This window comes from Pogoniulus pusillus, chromosome 6, assembly GCF_015220805.1.
Source record: "Pogoniulus pusillus isolate bPogPus1 chromosome 6, bPogPus1.pri, whole genome shotgun sequence".
Lineage (NCBI taxonomy): Eukaryota > Metazoa > Chordata > Aves > Piciformes > Lybiidae > Pogoniulus > Pogoniulus pusillus.
This window is the reverse complement of record NC_087269.1, coordinates 28328176-28344882: the sequence shown is the minus strand read 5'-3', so window position 1 is coordinate 28344882 and position 16707 is coordinate 28328176. Positions and strand designations below refer to the sequence as shown.

Genomic DNA, 16707 nt, shown 5'->3' with positions numbered 1-16707 from the left:
TACACATGCACGTGCAGCCTGAAGGGACAACCAGATCATGGGCTGCATCCAGGGATAAGGCCTCAACCACCTCCCTGGGCAACCCATTCCAGCCTCTCACCACTCTCATGCTCAACAACTTCCTCCTCACCTCCAGGCTCAACCTCCCCACCTCCAGCTTTGCTCCATTCCCCCGAGTCCTGGCACTCCCTCACAGCCTCAAAAGTCCCTCCCCAGCCTTTTTGGAGGCCCCCTTCAAATGCTGGAAGGCCACAAGAAGGTCACCTGGGAGCCTCCTCTTCTCCAGACTGAACAGCCCCAACTCTTTCAGTCTGTCCTCACAGCAGAGCTGCTCCAACCCTCTCAGCATCCTCCTGGCCCTTCTCTGGACACACTCCAGCATCTCCACATCCCTCTTGGAAGGGGGGCTCCAGAACTGGATGCAGTACTCCAGGTGGGGTCTCAGCAGAGTGGAGTAGAGGGGGAGAGAGAGGGCTCTTGGCACCTCACCCACCAGCACTCTCCCTTCTTAATGACAAAAGGGACTGAAATTAAACCTGTCTTGTATTTAAGCTGGACTTCCCCTGGTGCACACTTAAACCTTTTGCTCCCTGCTGTCCTTAATGACTGATGACAATTCCTTGCTTCAGTCCTCTTTCTGGTGCCTTCTGATGTTTGCTGAGACAGTTACAACTCCCTCCTGTCTCTTCCAAGCTGCACATGCCAGGGCCTCCTAGCTTGTTCCTATTCTCCAGAGGTTTTTTTCCATACTAACATCCCTCTCTGAATTCTTATCAAGTCTTTGGCTGACATTGGACCAAAACTGCATGGCAGCTGCTCCTCAAACCCTGAGACAGCACAGTCAACTTGAAAGCTTCACATGACCCTTTCTGCTCACATGCCAAGACAAAAGCAGGCTCTGCCAGAAGCTTTGCATTCTATCACAACCATGATGAGCTGTCAGAATCGTTTCATCTGCCTGCCTAGAAACTCCCAGCTGACACATGTATACATTGGGCTGTTGACTGCAGAGTTCCCTGACATGAATCTGTCCATGTTGGTTAGATGTATGGAAGCCTACAAGGAAGCTGGGGAGGGACTTTCTACAAGGACTTGTAGTAACAGGATCAGGGGCAATGGATGAAGGAAGGAGATTTAGCCTGGAGATGAGGAAGAAATTCTTTACAGGGAGGGTGGTGAGACACTGGAACAGGTTGCCCAGGGAGGCTGTGCATGTTCCCTGCCTGGAAACATTCAAAGCCACATTGGATAGGCCCTTGAGCAACCTGGTCTAGTGGTAGGTGTTAAATATCATCTAGTTTCAACCTCTCCTGACACAGGCAGAGGGTTTGAAACTAGGTGATCTGTAAGGCACTTTCCAATCCAAACCATCCTGTGAGCCAATTTTCAACTGGAGATGTCACAACATTTAGCCACCCACACTGCCTTCATGGCTGTCCACCACAAAGTCATGGTCATCAGCCTTATTTCTAGTCCCAGCCACTTCTAATACATTCAGCACAAAAGAGGGACTGCATGGATTTGTGGCTATAAACCTGATAACTCCTCTCCTCTTGGCAGTAAATCCATTAAGGTTTTGTCCATTCCTGACTGTAGCAAGGGCATTGTGGGGGAAGAAGCCTCAATGTCAAGTTCCTCTTCCCTTCCAGAGCTGAGGTTACTGACTGTCAACATACCTTGAGGCTAGAATCAGGGGAAAACAACAGTGACACAGCCCTCAGTCTCTGATAGACAGCTCCAAGACACTCCCTTCTGCTGATCCCTTAGTGCCCAGTCTCCTTCTGGCAACTGGGATTGACCACGAAGAACAGGTTCAAGCTGAACTTGGTATCTAACTGCACAAAGAGACAATCAGGCACCAGAGCATTACTGCAAGAGGCCTCCCTTTGCTAAACACATCTGGGCCTCCACTGCCACCTCCCAAGTCTCTCCATTTCACAGATTTGTCTTCCAGCTACACAGGCAGTCCATAAGCACATATTTGGTTGTCTTAGCAGAGAAGAAGTTCCTAAGCAACACATCAGAAAACAAACCAACCAAAAAAAGCCAAGCTGCTCTGGATTTTAATTTGGTTGCTTAAAATGGGCTGTTTCTTAACTGTATTTTCAGGTTGTTAATATTCCTCTCCTGCTCCACTTCTGTGCTTGACCTGTCCCCTCTCACTGCTGCCACTGGTTGCACTTCATCACCCCCAGGGCTTGGGCTGCCTCCCTTCCCACGATATGGTTCATGGTGGGTTCTAACACTTGGGATGGGATAACTCAGATACCAACTACCTCAGCAGTGGAAGTCAAAACAGGAAGGCACTAACAGACTCAAGCTTTGCCCCAGATAAGATTGGAGAGCATTGGAAGTGACCTCTGAAGCCAGAGTATTTGGTAAGAGAAGGTTTGGATCCAAAAGATGAAGCCAGAATTAGGCTCAAGTTGCACCAGGGGACATTTAGGTTGGGCATTAGGAGAAACATCTTCACTAAAAGGGTTCTCAAACACTGGAACAGACTCCCCAGGGAGCTGGTTGAATCCCCATCCTTGAAGATGTTTGAAAGAGGCAGAGATGTGGTGCTGAAGGACATAATTTAGCACCAGACTTGGTAGAGTTGGAGGATAGTTGGATCAATGATCTTCATTTGGGATGCATCAAAAGAGTTCTGACCAACAAGACAAGGGAGGTGATTCTCCACCTCTGCTCTGTTCTTGTGAGACCCCACCTGGAGCACTGCATTCAATTCTGGTGCCCCCAGCATAAGAGGTACAAACTGCTAAAGCAGGTCCCGAGGAGTGCTACAATGATGATCAGAGGGCCGGAGAACCTCCCTAAGGGGACAGGCTGAGAGAGTTGAGGTTGTTCAGCATGGAGAAGAGGCTCTGGAGAGACCTTGGAATGGCCTTCCAGTACTCAAAGTAGGGTACAAGAAATCAAGGGAAGGTCTTTTTGCAAGGGCTTGGAGTGACAGGACAAGGGGCAATGGATCAAAGCTGGAAGAGGGCAGATATAGACTGGAGATTAGGAAGAAATTCTTTACAGTGAGGATGGTGAGACCCTGGAACAGGCTGCCCAGGGAGGGTGTGGATGTCCCCTCCCTGGAGGTGTTCAAGGCCAGGTTGGACAGGGCTTTGAGCAACCTGGTCTAGTGGAATCTGTTCCTGCCCATGGCAAGGGAGCTGGAACTAGGTGAGCTTTCAGGTTCCTTCCAACCAAACCCATTCTAAGAATCTATTATTCTTAAAGGTCTTTTGCATCCAAACCCATTCTGTGATTCCATTCTATGACTCTCTAGCAAGATATATGCAGAAGGAGGAGCAACCATCATCCCTTTTCAAGTAAACTAAACCAAGCAGCAACCATCTCAGCACTGATCATGGAAACAGGAGTTTCCAGGCTAAAGAAGATACTCTTACATCATCTGTCACAGAACTGACACAGAGAAGCAGCAGTTTTCTGGATGACAGCAACAGCCTGTGATACCTTTGCCACATTCTCACAGCATCCCATTTTGCTTCTTTTTTCTTCTAACCCAGATTTTTACCTTCTACTAGTCACAGACTCATAGAACCATACAAGTGTTTTGGCTGAAAGAGACCTTTAAGAACATCAAGTCCAACTGTAACCCCAGCACTGACAGGTTACCACTGAACCATATCCCTCAGCACCGCATCCACGTGGCTTTGAAACCCCTCCAGGGATGGGGACTCCACCACTGCCCTGGGCAGTCTGTTCAACAACACAACAACTCTTCCAATGAAGGAATTAACCAATCCTACCCTTAATAGCAGAGCCAACTTGTTTGCATGTTCCTTTGAGGAGTCTCTCCCCTTCCTGCACATGCTTTCAAGGTCTAGTGCTTGGGAGGGATTACTCCTGGAGCATCCTTAATCCTTGGGTAAAGAACAATGTGTGAAGATCCCTGTGTTAAAACACAAGGGTAGATAGCTGCACAGGGATATGACTCTTCAGTCTGTCTGGTGAGCTCCTCCATGGGAAGCTGCATCCCTCTACCTCAAAGTGTAGACCCCACATCATACCAGACTGAGAAGTGGAGTTGCCTAAAGCTGTGGAGCACAACACAGAATCATGGAATCATTAAGGTTGGAAAAGACCTCTCAGATTGTCAAGTTCAACCCTGGGGGTCCTGGTGGCTAACAAGTTAACCATGGCACAGCAATGTGCCCTTGTGGCCAAGAAGGCCAATGGGATCCTGGGGTGTATTAGGAGGAGTGTGTCCAGCAGATCAAGGGAGGTTCTCCTTCCCCTCTGCTCTGCCCTGCTGAGACCTCATCTTGAATACTGTGTTCAGTTTTGGGCTCCCCAGTTGAAGAGCAACAGGGATCTGCTGGAGAGGGTCCAGCAGAGGGCTACAAGGATGATTAGGGGACTGGAGGGCACTGCCTGATGAGAGGCTGAGAGGGGATTTGATAAATGTTTATAAGTATCTGAGAGCTGGCCAGGGGTGGGGGGGACAGGCTCTGCTCACTGCTCCCTGGGATAGGACAAGGAGGAATGTGTGTAAATTGCAGCAAAAGAGATTCTGCCTCAACACAAGGGGGAACTTCTTTACTGTAAGGGTCACAGAGCACTGGCACAGGCTCCCCAGGAAGATTGTGGGATCTCCTACTATGGAGACTTTCAAGGCCTGTCTGGATGTGTTCCTGTGTGCTCTGTGTTAGATAGTATTGTCCTGCTCTGGCAGGGGGGTTGGACTCGATGATCTCCTCGGGTCCCTTCCAACCCCAAACATCCTGTGAGCCTGTGAACCCACCACCACCGTGTCCACTGAACCACATCCAGCAATGGCATCTCCCACCAGGGGGGGCAGCTCCCCACCTACGAGGCGTAGGGTTGGATCAGTACCTGCTTGACCAATTCAGCAGAGAACAAATGCCCTCCCAGAGAGCTGTCAGGGAAACAATGTGCTATAGAAATCCCACTGCAGGCAGCTTGGCAAATTCATTCTTTCCTAAGGTCTTACACCACAGGCAGAGAGCTCACTGCCAGCAGAAAGAGACCTGGGGAACTCAAACAAGCCTAAATATGGAGATGAAATCATTGCTATCAGCAGGTTTTGGGTTGCCTTTCAGAGATGACATAGATGTGGAGAACAAAGGACTAACAGATCTTTTCTTCACGCACTTACAGAACCATAGGAGAAAAAACTGTAGGTTGGAAGAGACCCACGAGCTGCCTGGGACTCCTTTTGGGCCACCAAAGAGGCAGGAACATCTAGGACAGACACTAGGAAGCAGAAATAGCATAAACAATTATGGCAAGTCCTATCCATCTTCCCAACTTGCAAAGTGCTTTTCACTCAAAAGAACAACAACAAAAGCCCAGTACTGCTTCTCATATCAGGACTACCTAAAGGGAGGCTGTAGCCAGGTGGGGTTGGTCTCTTCTGCCAGGCAAGCAGCAACAGAAGAAGGGGACACAGTCTCAAGTTGTGCCAGGGGAGGTCAAGGCTGGATGTTAGGAGGAAGTTCTTGCCAGAGAAAGGGATTGACATTGGAATGGGCTGCCCAGGGAGGTGGTGGAGTCGACGTCCCTGAAAGTGTTCAAGAAAAGCCTGGCTGAGGCACTTAGTGCCATGGACTGGTTGATTTGGCAGGGCTGGGTGCTAGGTTGGACTGGCTGAGCTTGGAGGTGTCTCTACCTGGTTGATTCTATGATCTAATTGCTCCATAGAAACATAGAATCAGTCAGGGTGGGAAGGGACCACAAGGATCATATAGTCCCAACCCCCCTGCCATGCCCAGGGACACCCAACCCTAGAGCAGCCTGGCCACAGCCTCAGCCAGCCTGGCCTTAAACACCTCCAGCCATGGGGCCTCAAACACCTCCCTGGGAAACCCAGTCCAGCCTCTCACCACTCTCATGATCAACAGCTTCATCCTCACAGCCACTCTCAACCTCCCCACCTCCAGCTTTGCTCCATTCCCCCTAGTCCTGGCACTCCCTCACAGCCCAAAATTTCCCTCCCCAGCTTTTTTGGAGGTCCCCTTCAGATCCTGGAAGGCACAAGAAGGTCACCTGGGAGCCTCCTCTTCTGCAGACTGCACAGCCCCAATTATTTCAGTCTGTCCTCACAGCAGAGCTGCTGCAGCCCTCTCAGCATCCTCCTGGCCCTTCTCTGGACACACTCCAGCATCTCCACATCCCTCTTGCAATGGAGACTCCAGAACTGGATGCAGTACTCCAGGTGGGGTCTCAGCAGAGCACAGTAGAGGGGGAGAATCACCTCCCTGGCCCTGCTGGCCACACTGCTCCTGCTGCAGCCCAGGCTCTGCTTGGCTTTCTGGGCTGCAAGTGCACACTGCTGGCTCCTGTTGAGCTTCTCCTCCAGCAGCACCCCCAAGTCCCTCTCCTCAGGGCTGCTCTCCAGCCACTCCCTGCCCAGCCTGCATTTGTGCTTGGCATTGCCTCCACCCAGATGCAGGACCTTGCACTTGGTCTTGTGGAACCTCCTGAAGTGGGCACCTAGGTCCCTCTGGATGGCATTCCTGCCCTCCAGCCTGTCTGCTGCTTGTTCATAACAAGAAACACGCAAGAATATTTTGGTAAGGAAATAAAAGGAGGAACATCAAAATGCTCAGGGCTTTGTCTGATCTAATTGCTCTGAGAACCTTTCTGCTTGATCATAACAAGGAACATGCAAGAATATTTTGGTAAGGAAACAAAAAAGAAACAATACCAGTAAGAAGAAAGTGGCTTCAGAGATTCAGAAACCTTGCTCCACTTTCACAACCTGCAGAAGAAAACAACTCTCCAGGGTATCAATTGCAGAAATGCCTGGATCCTCAGCCAAAGGGAAAACAGCTTTCAAAAAAGGTCTTGAAGTCAGTTTCTTTTGAAAGGGTTTGAGAACTGACAGAGGCACTCGGGGGCTGCCTCAGCCCCAGGAGATATTCTTCAGACCTGCTCACAAGGCATTTTCCCAGGGGTTATCTGGAGTTCAGACAACCAGCACAAGCGAGATTTTGCTTTCAAATTAACATCCCAGCTGCAGACCATCTACTAATTTTGCCAAGCCAGTGCAGGGGGAGTGATGAGGGTAGAAGAGTTCAGCTGAGCCCCTGGCAGATCTGCCACCAGCTCTTTGCCACACCACGAGAAGGATCCAGAGATGATCTGCATGGGCAGTTGAGCATGAGGCTAATGAAGGACTACTGTGCTCATATCATAGGCTTAGGACACATAAACCAAGCTGTTAGAAATCATCTCTGTGAGCTACTTCATAGAATCACAGAGTGTTAGGGGTTGGAAGGGACCTCTAGAGATCACGGAGTCCAACCCCCCTGCCAAAGAAGGATCACCTAGGGCAGGTCACTCAGGAACGCATCCAGGCAGGTTTTTAATCTCTCCAGAGAAGAAACCTCCACAATCTCTGGGCAGCCTGCTCCAGGGCTCTGTAACCCTCTCAATAAAGAAGTTTCTCCTTGTATTGGGGTGGAGCCTCCCATGTTTGAGCTTGCAGCTATTGTTCCTTGTCTTATCACTGGGCAGCACCAAAAAGAGCCTGGAACCTCCATCCTGACACCTATCCCTCAGATACTTATAGGCATGGAAAAGATCCCCTCTCAGCCTTCTCAAGACTCAACAGCCCCAGATCTCTCAGTCTTTCTTCAGAGGAGTGAGGTTCAAGTCTCCCAGTCATCATTGCAGCTCTCAGCTGGACCCTCTCCTGCAGATCCCTGTCTCTCTTGAACTGGGCAGCCCCAAACTCGACACAGTATTCCAGGGTGGTCTGACCAGGGCAGAGTGGAGGAGAACCTCTCTAGACCAGATGGACTCACTTTTCTTGATTCACTCCACGATTCCATTGGCCCTCTGCTTCTCCATGCAGAACTTGCTGTCCACTAGGACTCCAAAGTCTTTCCCCACAGAGCTGCTTTCCAGCAGGGTAACCTGTACTGGTACCCGCAGCTATTCCTGCCCAAATGCAGGACTCTACACTCATCATCCCTACTGAACTCTGATATTTGATGCTGTATAGTACAGGATTTCCCAGTGCCCCCTCTCATGCTCTTCTGACTTGCAGAGGGTCAAGGTAAATACCCAGAGGGATGTCTCTGCTCTGAGTTCTCAGGTTTAAGTGTCTCAGTTCATTAGAAGACTCCCTGCAAAAGAAACAACACAAACCCACTAGAAGCTTGTGTGAAAAGCTTCTTAACTGTGAGCAAACACATCAAAAGTGAATCAGGGAGAGAAAGGTGGGACATCAAAAGGGAGAAATGCAGCAGAGGAGAGAGGCTGTGTTGCATAAAATGGAGCACAAAACTAGGCCTGTATTGCTTAAATCAATGAAAAGGATGAACAAAAATCAGGTGCTCTGGGATCACAGAATGCTTCTGCCTGGAAAAGGTCTCTAGGACCATGAAGTCTACCCATTCTCTAACTCTACCACGTCTGGTGCAAAGCCATGTCCCTCAGCACTGCATCTCTGCCTTTTCAAGACACCCCCAGGGATTCAACCACCTCCCTGGGGAATCTGCTCCAGTGTTTGAGAAGCCTTTCAGTGAAGAAACAGTTACCAAATTCAGCATCTTAGAATCACAGACTCATTAAGGCTGGAAAAGACCTCTAAGATCACCAAGCCCAACCTTCTACCCAACACCTCCATGACCACTAGAACACATCAGGAAGTGCCAGAACTGCTCAGTTTTTGAACACCTCCAGGGATGGTGATTGTTCCACCTCCCTGGGCAAAGAACTCAGGAGAAAAATAAGTCGGGCAGCACTGCTGCCTTTGCATAGGTCATACCTTCAGGTAAAATGAGTAGCAAAACTGCTAAGCACAGCATGGGGCTGTGCTCAAAGGTCCTGCCAGGAATTCGGTAGTGATGTGTCCACAATCTTATGTTACCAAGACATAAATACCTTGCAGTGCCCTCAATCAAGAATTAAGTTGTTATAAAAGGCAACTAGCAGTCACCAGGAAGATGCACATTTGAGTGAAATCAACAGAAATCAGGTTCATACTAAACTCTTGTCCTTCGGGAAACAGCTCAGTCATTAGGACCAAGACAAACCTTCTTCAGTAAGGCAGCAACAGACCACTCCCAACCTCTGTACTCTGGGTTTTTTTTTACCTAAAGCATCTCAGAATCATCTTCACTGGAAGTGCCAAGGTGCTGGCAAGGCAAGTACCACATGGAAGCACACATGCTCAGGGCATGTTTGCTGCTGCAACACTGCAAGAGCAGATATTGACACATCAAAGACATTCCTAGGGAGTGCCACAGGCACTACAACGTTCATCTGAAATGTAACAGCAGGTCTGATTCGTTCAGCACTTTGAGCTGCAGCTCTGAACCCTTCCCACTCTCTTGCTCTTTCTCCAGAACATAGTAGGTAGATAGCAGCTGAAGATGAGGCAGCAGTGTGCCCAGGTGGGCAGGAGAGCCAATGGCATCCTGGCCTATCTCAGGAAGAGTGTGGCCAGTAGGACAATGGAGGTTCTTCTGCCTCTGTACTCAGCACTGGTGTCTACAACTACCTGAAGGAAGGCTGTAGCCAGGTGGGGGTTGGTCTCTTCTCTCGGGCAACCAGCAAGAGAAGGGGACACAGTCCCAAGTTATGCCATGGGAGGTCCAGGCTGGATATTAGGAGGAAGTTGTTGGCAGAGAGAGTGATTGGCATTGGAATGGGCTGCCCAGGGAGGTGGTGGAGTCGATGTCCCTGGAGGTGTTGAAGAAAAGCCTGGATGAGGCACTTAGGGCCATGGTCTGGTTGATTGGGCAGGGCTGGGTGCCAGGTTGGACTGATCTCAGAGATCTCTTGGACTGATCTCTTCCAACCTGCTTGATTCTATGGAACAACCTCATGGGACAGAGTCCATGCTGCACTGCTCAGCCCATACATAAAAGGAAGGCAAACCTCCAGCTTCAGAATATCATGCTGCAGCTTGCGCTGGAAGTCCAGGAAGTGGGAGATGGTCAACTTCCCCTTCAGATCTGCCCCAAAGAAGTAGGTTGTCAGGGCAGAGTTGAAGCCAGTCTTCAGGGTGTTCCCCGTTGTGGAGCGGTCTCTGTGGCGCATGCCCATGCTGGTTTGGGAGCGAATGATGCTCTGGACCTGAAAAGGAGGAGCAGGAGATTAGCAGCAAAAACATCACTTGGACTGCCACAAGTCAAGTAACAGTACCACATACTCCAAACTCAGTCACATCATCCTTAGCATGATACTGAGGAGATTGTGGTGACTCTGAGGAGGAAAGGCTGAGAGACCTGAAGCTGTTTAGCCTGGAGAGAAGCAGCCAGAGTGGGAATCTGACCAATGCTGGTCAATAACTAAAGGCTGCAGGGGCAAGAGGATGGGGCCAGACTCTTGTCAGTGCCAGGACAAAGGGCAACAAGCATAACCTTGGATCCAGAAGGTTCCATCTGAACATGAGGAAAAACTACTTTGAGTTTTATGTCCAGTTCTGGGCTCCTCAATTCAAGAGAGATGTTGAAATACTGGAATGTATCCAGAGAAGGATAATCACAGTATCACAGTATCATCAGGGTTGGAAGAGACCTCACAGATCATCATGTCCAACCCTTTACCACAGAGCTCAAGGCTAGACCATGGCACCAAGTGCCACGTCCAATCCTGCCTTGAACAGCTCCAGGGACGGCGACTCCACCACCTCCCCAGGCAGCCCATTCCAGTGCCCAATGACTCTCTCAGTGAAGAACTTTCTCCTCACCTCCAGCCTAAATTTCCCCTGGCACAGCCTGAGGCTGTGTCCTCTCGTTCTGGTGCTGGCCACCTGAGAGAAGAGAGCAACCTCCTCCTGGCCACAACCACCCCTCAGGTAGTTGTAGACAGCAATAAGGTCACCCCTGAGCCTCCTCTTCTCCAGGCTAAACAATCCCAGCTGCTCATAATGAAGCTGGTGAGGAGCCTAGAACACAAACTCTATGAGGACCACCTAAGGAAGATGGGGGTGTGCAGCCTGGAGAACAGCAGACTCAGAGGTGACCTCACTGCTGCCTACTACTCCCTGAAGGGAGGCTGTAGCCAGGTGGGGTTGGTCTCTTCTGCCAGGCAAGCAGCAACAGAACAAGGGGACACAGTCTTAAGTTGTGTCAGGAGAGGTCTAGCCTGGATGTTAGGAGGAAGTTCTTGACAGAACAACCAGGTTGGAAGAGACCTCCAAGATCATCCAGTCCAACCTATCACCCAGCCTTGTCCAATCAACCAGGCCATGGCACTAAGGCTTTGCTTCAACAGCTCCAGGGACAGCAACTCCATCACCTCCCTGGGCAGCCCATTCCAATGCCAATCACTCCTTCTGCCAACAACTTCCTCCTAACATCCAGCCTAGACCTCCCCTGCCACAACTTGAGACTGTGTCCCAGTGTTCTGTTGTTGGTTGCCTGGGAGAAGAGACCAACCCCCATCTGGCTACAGCCTCCCTGTTTTTCCACTGCAAGGAAAATCAAGCTGAGTCGGGGGCAGGGATGGAGGGTGGGGGTGTGTAAACAACAAAACAATTACAGAAGCAAGGCTTTGGGGGTTTTGTTTTCTTTTAAAAGCCCTCAGTGACGTGAGGAAGGATTTATGGCACTGTAAATAGCAACTCCTTGTTTGGCTCTGTGCAAGTTCTCTTCTGCAAGCTCTGCGTGTGCATTTCAGAGACAAATATTTATAAAGTGTCTGAAGCAATGCAGCTGATGACCAGCTTGGAAAATGGCTCCAGTATCTGCAGAAGAAGAGTGTTTACCACTCAGCAGGTTATTGGCTAGAGCATCTTTCCCTGGGTGCTATTTAGATGGCATCCTACGCTCCTCTCCTTCTCTCCCCATCCATAACGAGTTTTGGACAGTTTGAAAACCCATCTGTGGGCACCAGAGCCGAAACTATTTGGCTGGTTCTCAGTTTTTGGACCAAGAAAAGCAAACAAAAAAACATTGGAAGTTATCTTCCAGTCTACCCCTACAGCTCATCAATCAAATAGGGATGTAAAGCACAGCAATGCTTCACTGTCTGTTGGATATATTTCAGCCTAAGTGTTTGTGATCCACCTCATCTTCTGCAGCAGACAAGGAGGGGGTAAAGAAAGAGGAGAAAAAAATGTAAAAATCAATGTAAATAGTTACTGCTTGGAGAAGAAATCAAAAAGTAGCACTGCCTGTGAGTTTACTGCCCTTCAGAGAATTGTAGAATCCACCAGGTTGGAAGAGATCTCCAAGCCCATCCACTCCAACCTAGCACCCAGCCCTGCCCAATCAACCAGACCATGGCACTAAATGCCTCAGCCAGAGAGTTTTTTGAACACCTCCAGCAATGGTGACTCCACCACCTCCCTGGGCAGCCCATTCCAACGCCAATCACTCTCTCTGACAACAACTTCCTCCTCACATCCAGCCTAGACCTCCCTGGCATAACTTGAGACTGTGTCCCCTTGTTTTCTTGCTGCTTGCCTGGCAGAAGAGACCAACCTCACCTGGCTACAGCCTCCCTTCAGGCAGTTGGAGACAGCAATGAGGTCAGCCCTGAGCCTCCTCTTCTCCAGGCCAAACACCCCCAGCTCCCTCAGCCTCTCCTCACAGGGCTGTGTTCCAGGACCCTCACCAGCTTTTTTGCCCTTCTCTGGACACCTTCCAGCACCTCAACATCTCTCTTGAATTGAGGAGCCCAGAACTGGACACAGCACTCAAGCTGTGGCCTGAGCAGTGCTGAGCACAGGGGCAGAAGAACCTCCCTTGTCCTGCTGGCCACACTCTTCCTGAGCCAGGCCAGGATGCCGCTGGCTCTGCTGCCCACCTGGGCACACTGCTGGCTCCTCTTCAGCTACTCTCTACCAGCACCCCCAGATCCATTTCTGCCTGGCTGCTCTCAGCCACTCTGTCCCCAGCCTGTAGTGCTGCTTGGGGTTGTTGTGGCCAAAGTGTAGAACTCTGCACTTGGCCTTGTTCAATCTCATCCCCTTGGCCTCTGCCCACCCATCCAGCCTGTCCAGGTCCCTCTGCAGGGCTCTCCTACCCTCCAGCATATCCACACCTGCTCCTAGCTTGGTGTCATCTGCAAACTTACTGATGCTGGACTCAATCCCCTGCTCCAGATCATCAATAAAGGTATCAAACAGGACTGTGCCCAGCACTGATCCCTGGGGCACACCACTAGTGACAGCTGCCAACTGGATGTGGCACCATTCACCACCACTCTCTGGGCCCAGCTCTCCAGCCAGTTCTTGACCCATATCAGAGTGAATCTGTCCAAGCCATGAGCTGCCAGCTTTGCCAGGAGCTGCTTGTGGCAGGCTCTCAAAGGCTTTGCTGAAGTCCAAGTAGACTACATCCACAGCCTGCCCCCCATTCACCAGGCAGCTATCATGATCATAAAAGGAGATCAGGTTGACCAGGCAATGTCTTCACACGTCTAATAAGGAACCAAACATGACATGGGGTTGAACTTGATGATCTCCTTCGGTCCCTTCCAACCCCTAACATCCTGTAATCCTGTGACACCTGCATTTGTTCCTTGCTGTCACTGCATTTTCAGCAGGCAGTTTAATCATTCTTCCCTGCTGTTCAAGTCATTTATCCCTGCCCTAGGACAATTGTAACTGCTGGAAAACATCTTTTGAGTTGTTAAAATGTTATCAGCTGTGGAGTGCTGTGTTCATGCACTATGCAAAGCAGAAAAGAAAAAGTCATTTCTCACTTGAGAAAAGAAGAAACTTGGAGGTTTTCATACCTAAGTCCAACGTTTGTAGGGAGGCAGTGACAAATTTGGACACCAGTCTGCAGCCAGCAGGTCAAGGAAGGTTCTCCTCTCACTCTACTCCAGATGTAACCTCCCTAGGACACTGGGTGCAGTTCTGGACTCCCCAGTTTGAGAGTGACAAGAAAAGACTGGACAGAGTCCAACAGAGAATGACAAAGATGTTGAGGGGCCTGGAGCATCTCTGTGAGGAGGAAAGGCTGAAAGCCCTGGGGCTGTTCACCCTGGAGAAGAGCAACCTGAGAGAGGATCTGATGAATGCTCAGCAAGAGCTAAAAGGTGGAGGGCAAGAGGATGAGATCAGACTCTTTGCAGTGGTGCCCAGTGACAGGACAAGGTGCAATGGGAACAAACTGGAACCCAGGCAGTTCCATCTGAAGAGAACACACTTTTCTTTTTTTGCTGTGAGGGTGCTGAAGCCCAGGAAAAGGCTGCCCAGGGAGGTTGTGGAGTCTCCTCCTCTGGAGAGATTCCAAATCCACCTGGACATTGTGATCCTGTGCTACACACTGTGGGGGCCTATGCTTTAGCAGGGCAGTTGGATTGAACGATCTCCAGAGGTCTCCTCCAACCCTTCCTTCTGTGAAGGACAAGAACAAGACTCCTGGGTTTACATGACAAGCTGTCACATGAAGGGACAGGATATTGGAGATAAACACACTCTGTTCTCCTCCTACTTCAAAAGTTCACATCTGAAAACATCCAGTTCAGCAAACACATGACACAGCTCTGGAGTAAACTCCTCATCATGACATCATACCCACAGGTGATAATTTCAGAAGGAAGACAGCAAAAGATTAGAAAGGGAGGAACTAATTGACCAGACCTGCTCTGCCACAGGCTCTTCCCATTTACAGCAAGTGACCCAAGTATGACCTCCTGCAGGCTCTTCTGAAGTTAACTGGTCGTTCAATCAACCCCTGAGTAAGAGTTGGTAATGAGATTACTCAAGGCTGCTCTGTTCTCAGTTATCAGCACACAGCTTTTCACCTCCAAACACAGATGTCCTCCAGCAGTAACAAACCCACAAGGGCAGGTTATTTTTTATTAACCTGTCTTGTTTCCTTTGCCCAGAAGCAGCAGCATCCACTTGCCCATTACAAGTACAGCCCTGAAGGACAGAAGGTCACAGAAGTGCCACACAAGTGCTAGGTACAGTGGTGCATCTCCTCTACCTCGTTGTTAACAACAGAAGTGGTCACTCTCTACTACTCCTCAAAACAATGTGGCCAGCATAACAAGGGCAGTGACTGCCCTCTGGTACTCAGCACTGGTGAGGCTGCACCTCCAATCCTGGCTTCATTTTTGGGCTCCTTGCTGCAAGCACACTGAGATGCTAAAGCCTGTCTAGAAAAGCTGGTGAAGCATCTGGAGAACAGGTCTGGTGAGGAGCAGCTGAGGGAGCTAGAGTTGTTTACTCTGGAGAAAAGCAGGCTCAGAGGAGACCCTGTAGCTCTCGACAACTCCTTGAAAGGAGGCAGGAGTGAGGTGGGAGTTGGTCTCTTCTCCCAAGGAACAAGTGATAGGACAAGAGACAGCCATAAGTTGTGCCAGGGGACATTAGGGTTAGACATTAGGAAAAATTGCTTCCCCAAAAGGGTTGTGAAGTCCTGTAAGAAGCTGCCCAGGAAAGTGGTGGAGGAACCACATTTAGAGGTATTAAAAAGTTGTGAAGAATCAAAGAATCAAGCAGGTTGGAAGAGACCTCCAAGATGATCCAGTCCAATCTATCACCCAGTCCCATCCAGTCAGCTAGACCATGGAACTAAGTGCCTCAGCCAGGCTTTGCTTCAACACCTCCAGGCACAGCGACTCCACCACCTCCCTGGGCAGCCCATTCCAATGCCAAGCACTCCCTCTGCCAACAACTTCCTCCTAACATCCAGCCTAGACCTCCCCTGCCACAACTTCAGACTGTGTCCCCTTGTTCTGTTGCTGCTTGGCTGGCAGAAGAGACCAACCCCACCTGGCTACAGCCTCCCTGCAGGGAGCTGTAGACAGCAATGAGGTCAGCCCTGAGCCTCCTCTTCTCCAGGGCAAACACCCCCAGCTCCCTCAGCCTCTCCTCACAGGGCTGTGCTCCAGGCCCCTCACCACCTTCCTTGCCCTTCTCTGGACACCTTCCAACACCTCAACATCTCTCTTGAATTGAGGAGCCCAGAACTCGACACAGCACTCAAGCTGTGGCCTGAGCAGTGCTGAGCACAGGGGCAGAGTAACCTCCCTTGTTTCACTGGCCACACTGCTCCTGAGCCAGGCCAGGATGCCATTGGCTCTCCTGCCCACCTGGGCACACTGCTGCCTCATCTTCAGCTACTCTCTACCAGCACCTCCAGGTCCCTTTCTGCCTGGCTGCTCTCAGCAGGAATGACGAAAACCTTGTAGAAGAAAGGAGGACCAAAATCTTATGACATCAGCAGAGTGAAAAAAAATCATTATCTACTTTGGAGGTGACATTTTATAAAGATTCCTCAGTGACCAAGTCAGAGGGAACAAGAAGTTTATACTTACAGTTCTCCTGGTTCAAGGAAGAACCATGCCTTGAAATATCCAGGTAAGAAAAAAAGCAGCAGCAGGGCCTCAGGCAACACAACAGAGCAGAGAGACATAAATCAGCACTAACCCTAAATATAAATGCCAGTGAGGTCAGAGTGGAGTGCTGCCCACACAGCATTAAGAGGAGACCCTGCTGTTCAACTTGCCTGCTCAAACTCTTCCATGTCCACCTCTCCGTCACCGTTCAGATCAAACATCTTAAAGGCGATTTCAAAATTCCTCTGGGGAGCTACAAGAGAAAAAAGACAACAACAACATAATAAAAAAACTCCACAGTAAAAACCAGAGAGCAGTTAATGAAGGTACCAAAGCTCAGTAAAAAAGGCAAAAGTTCAAAATTACTCTATCCAAGAGGAACTTGCCGTAATCCTTGCTATCTTAATAGGCAAAATCATAGAAACACAGAATCAGTCAGGGTTGGAAGGGACCACAAGGATCATCTAG

General features: G+C 49.8%; 1 protein-coding gene across 3 annotated transcripts in view; it reads right to left on the bottom strand.

The window, feature by feature from the left end:
* Window positions 1–16707, bottom strand: part of MICU1 (mitochondrial calcium uptake 1) — a 197896-nt gene that overhangs the window by 49522 nt on the left and 131667 nt on the right. For all 3 annotated transcript variants that reach the window (XM_064145034.1, XM_064145036.1, XM_064145035.1), the window contains 2 exons: window positions 16410–16492; window positions 9871–10068 (listed from right to left, as the gene is read on the bottom strand). In XM_064145034.1, coding sequence (XP_064001104.1) covers window positions 9871–10068; window positions 16410–16492 — 281 coding nt within the window. The remainder of the gene's footprint in view (window positions 1–9870; window positions 10069–16409; window positions 16493–16707) is intronic.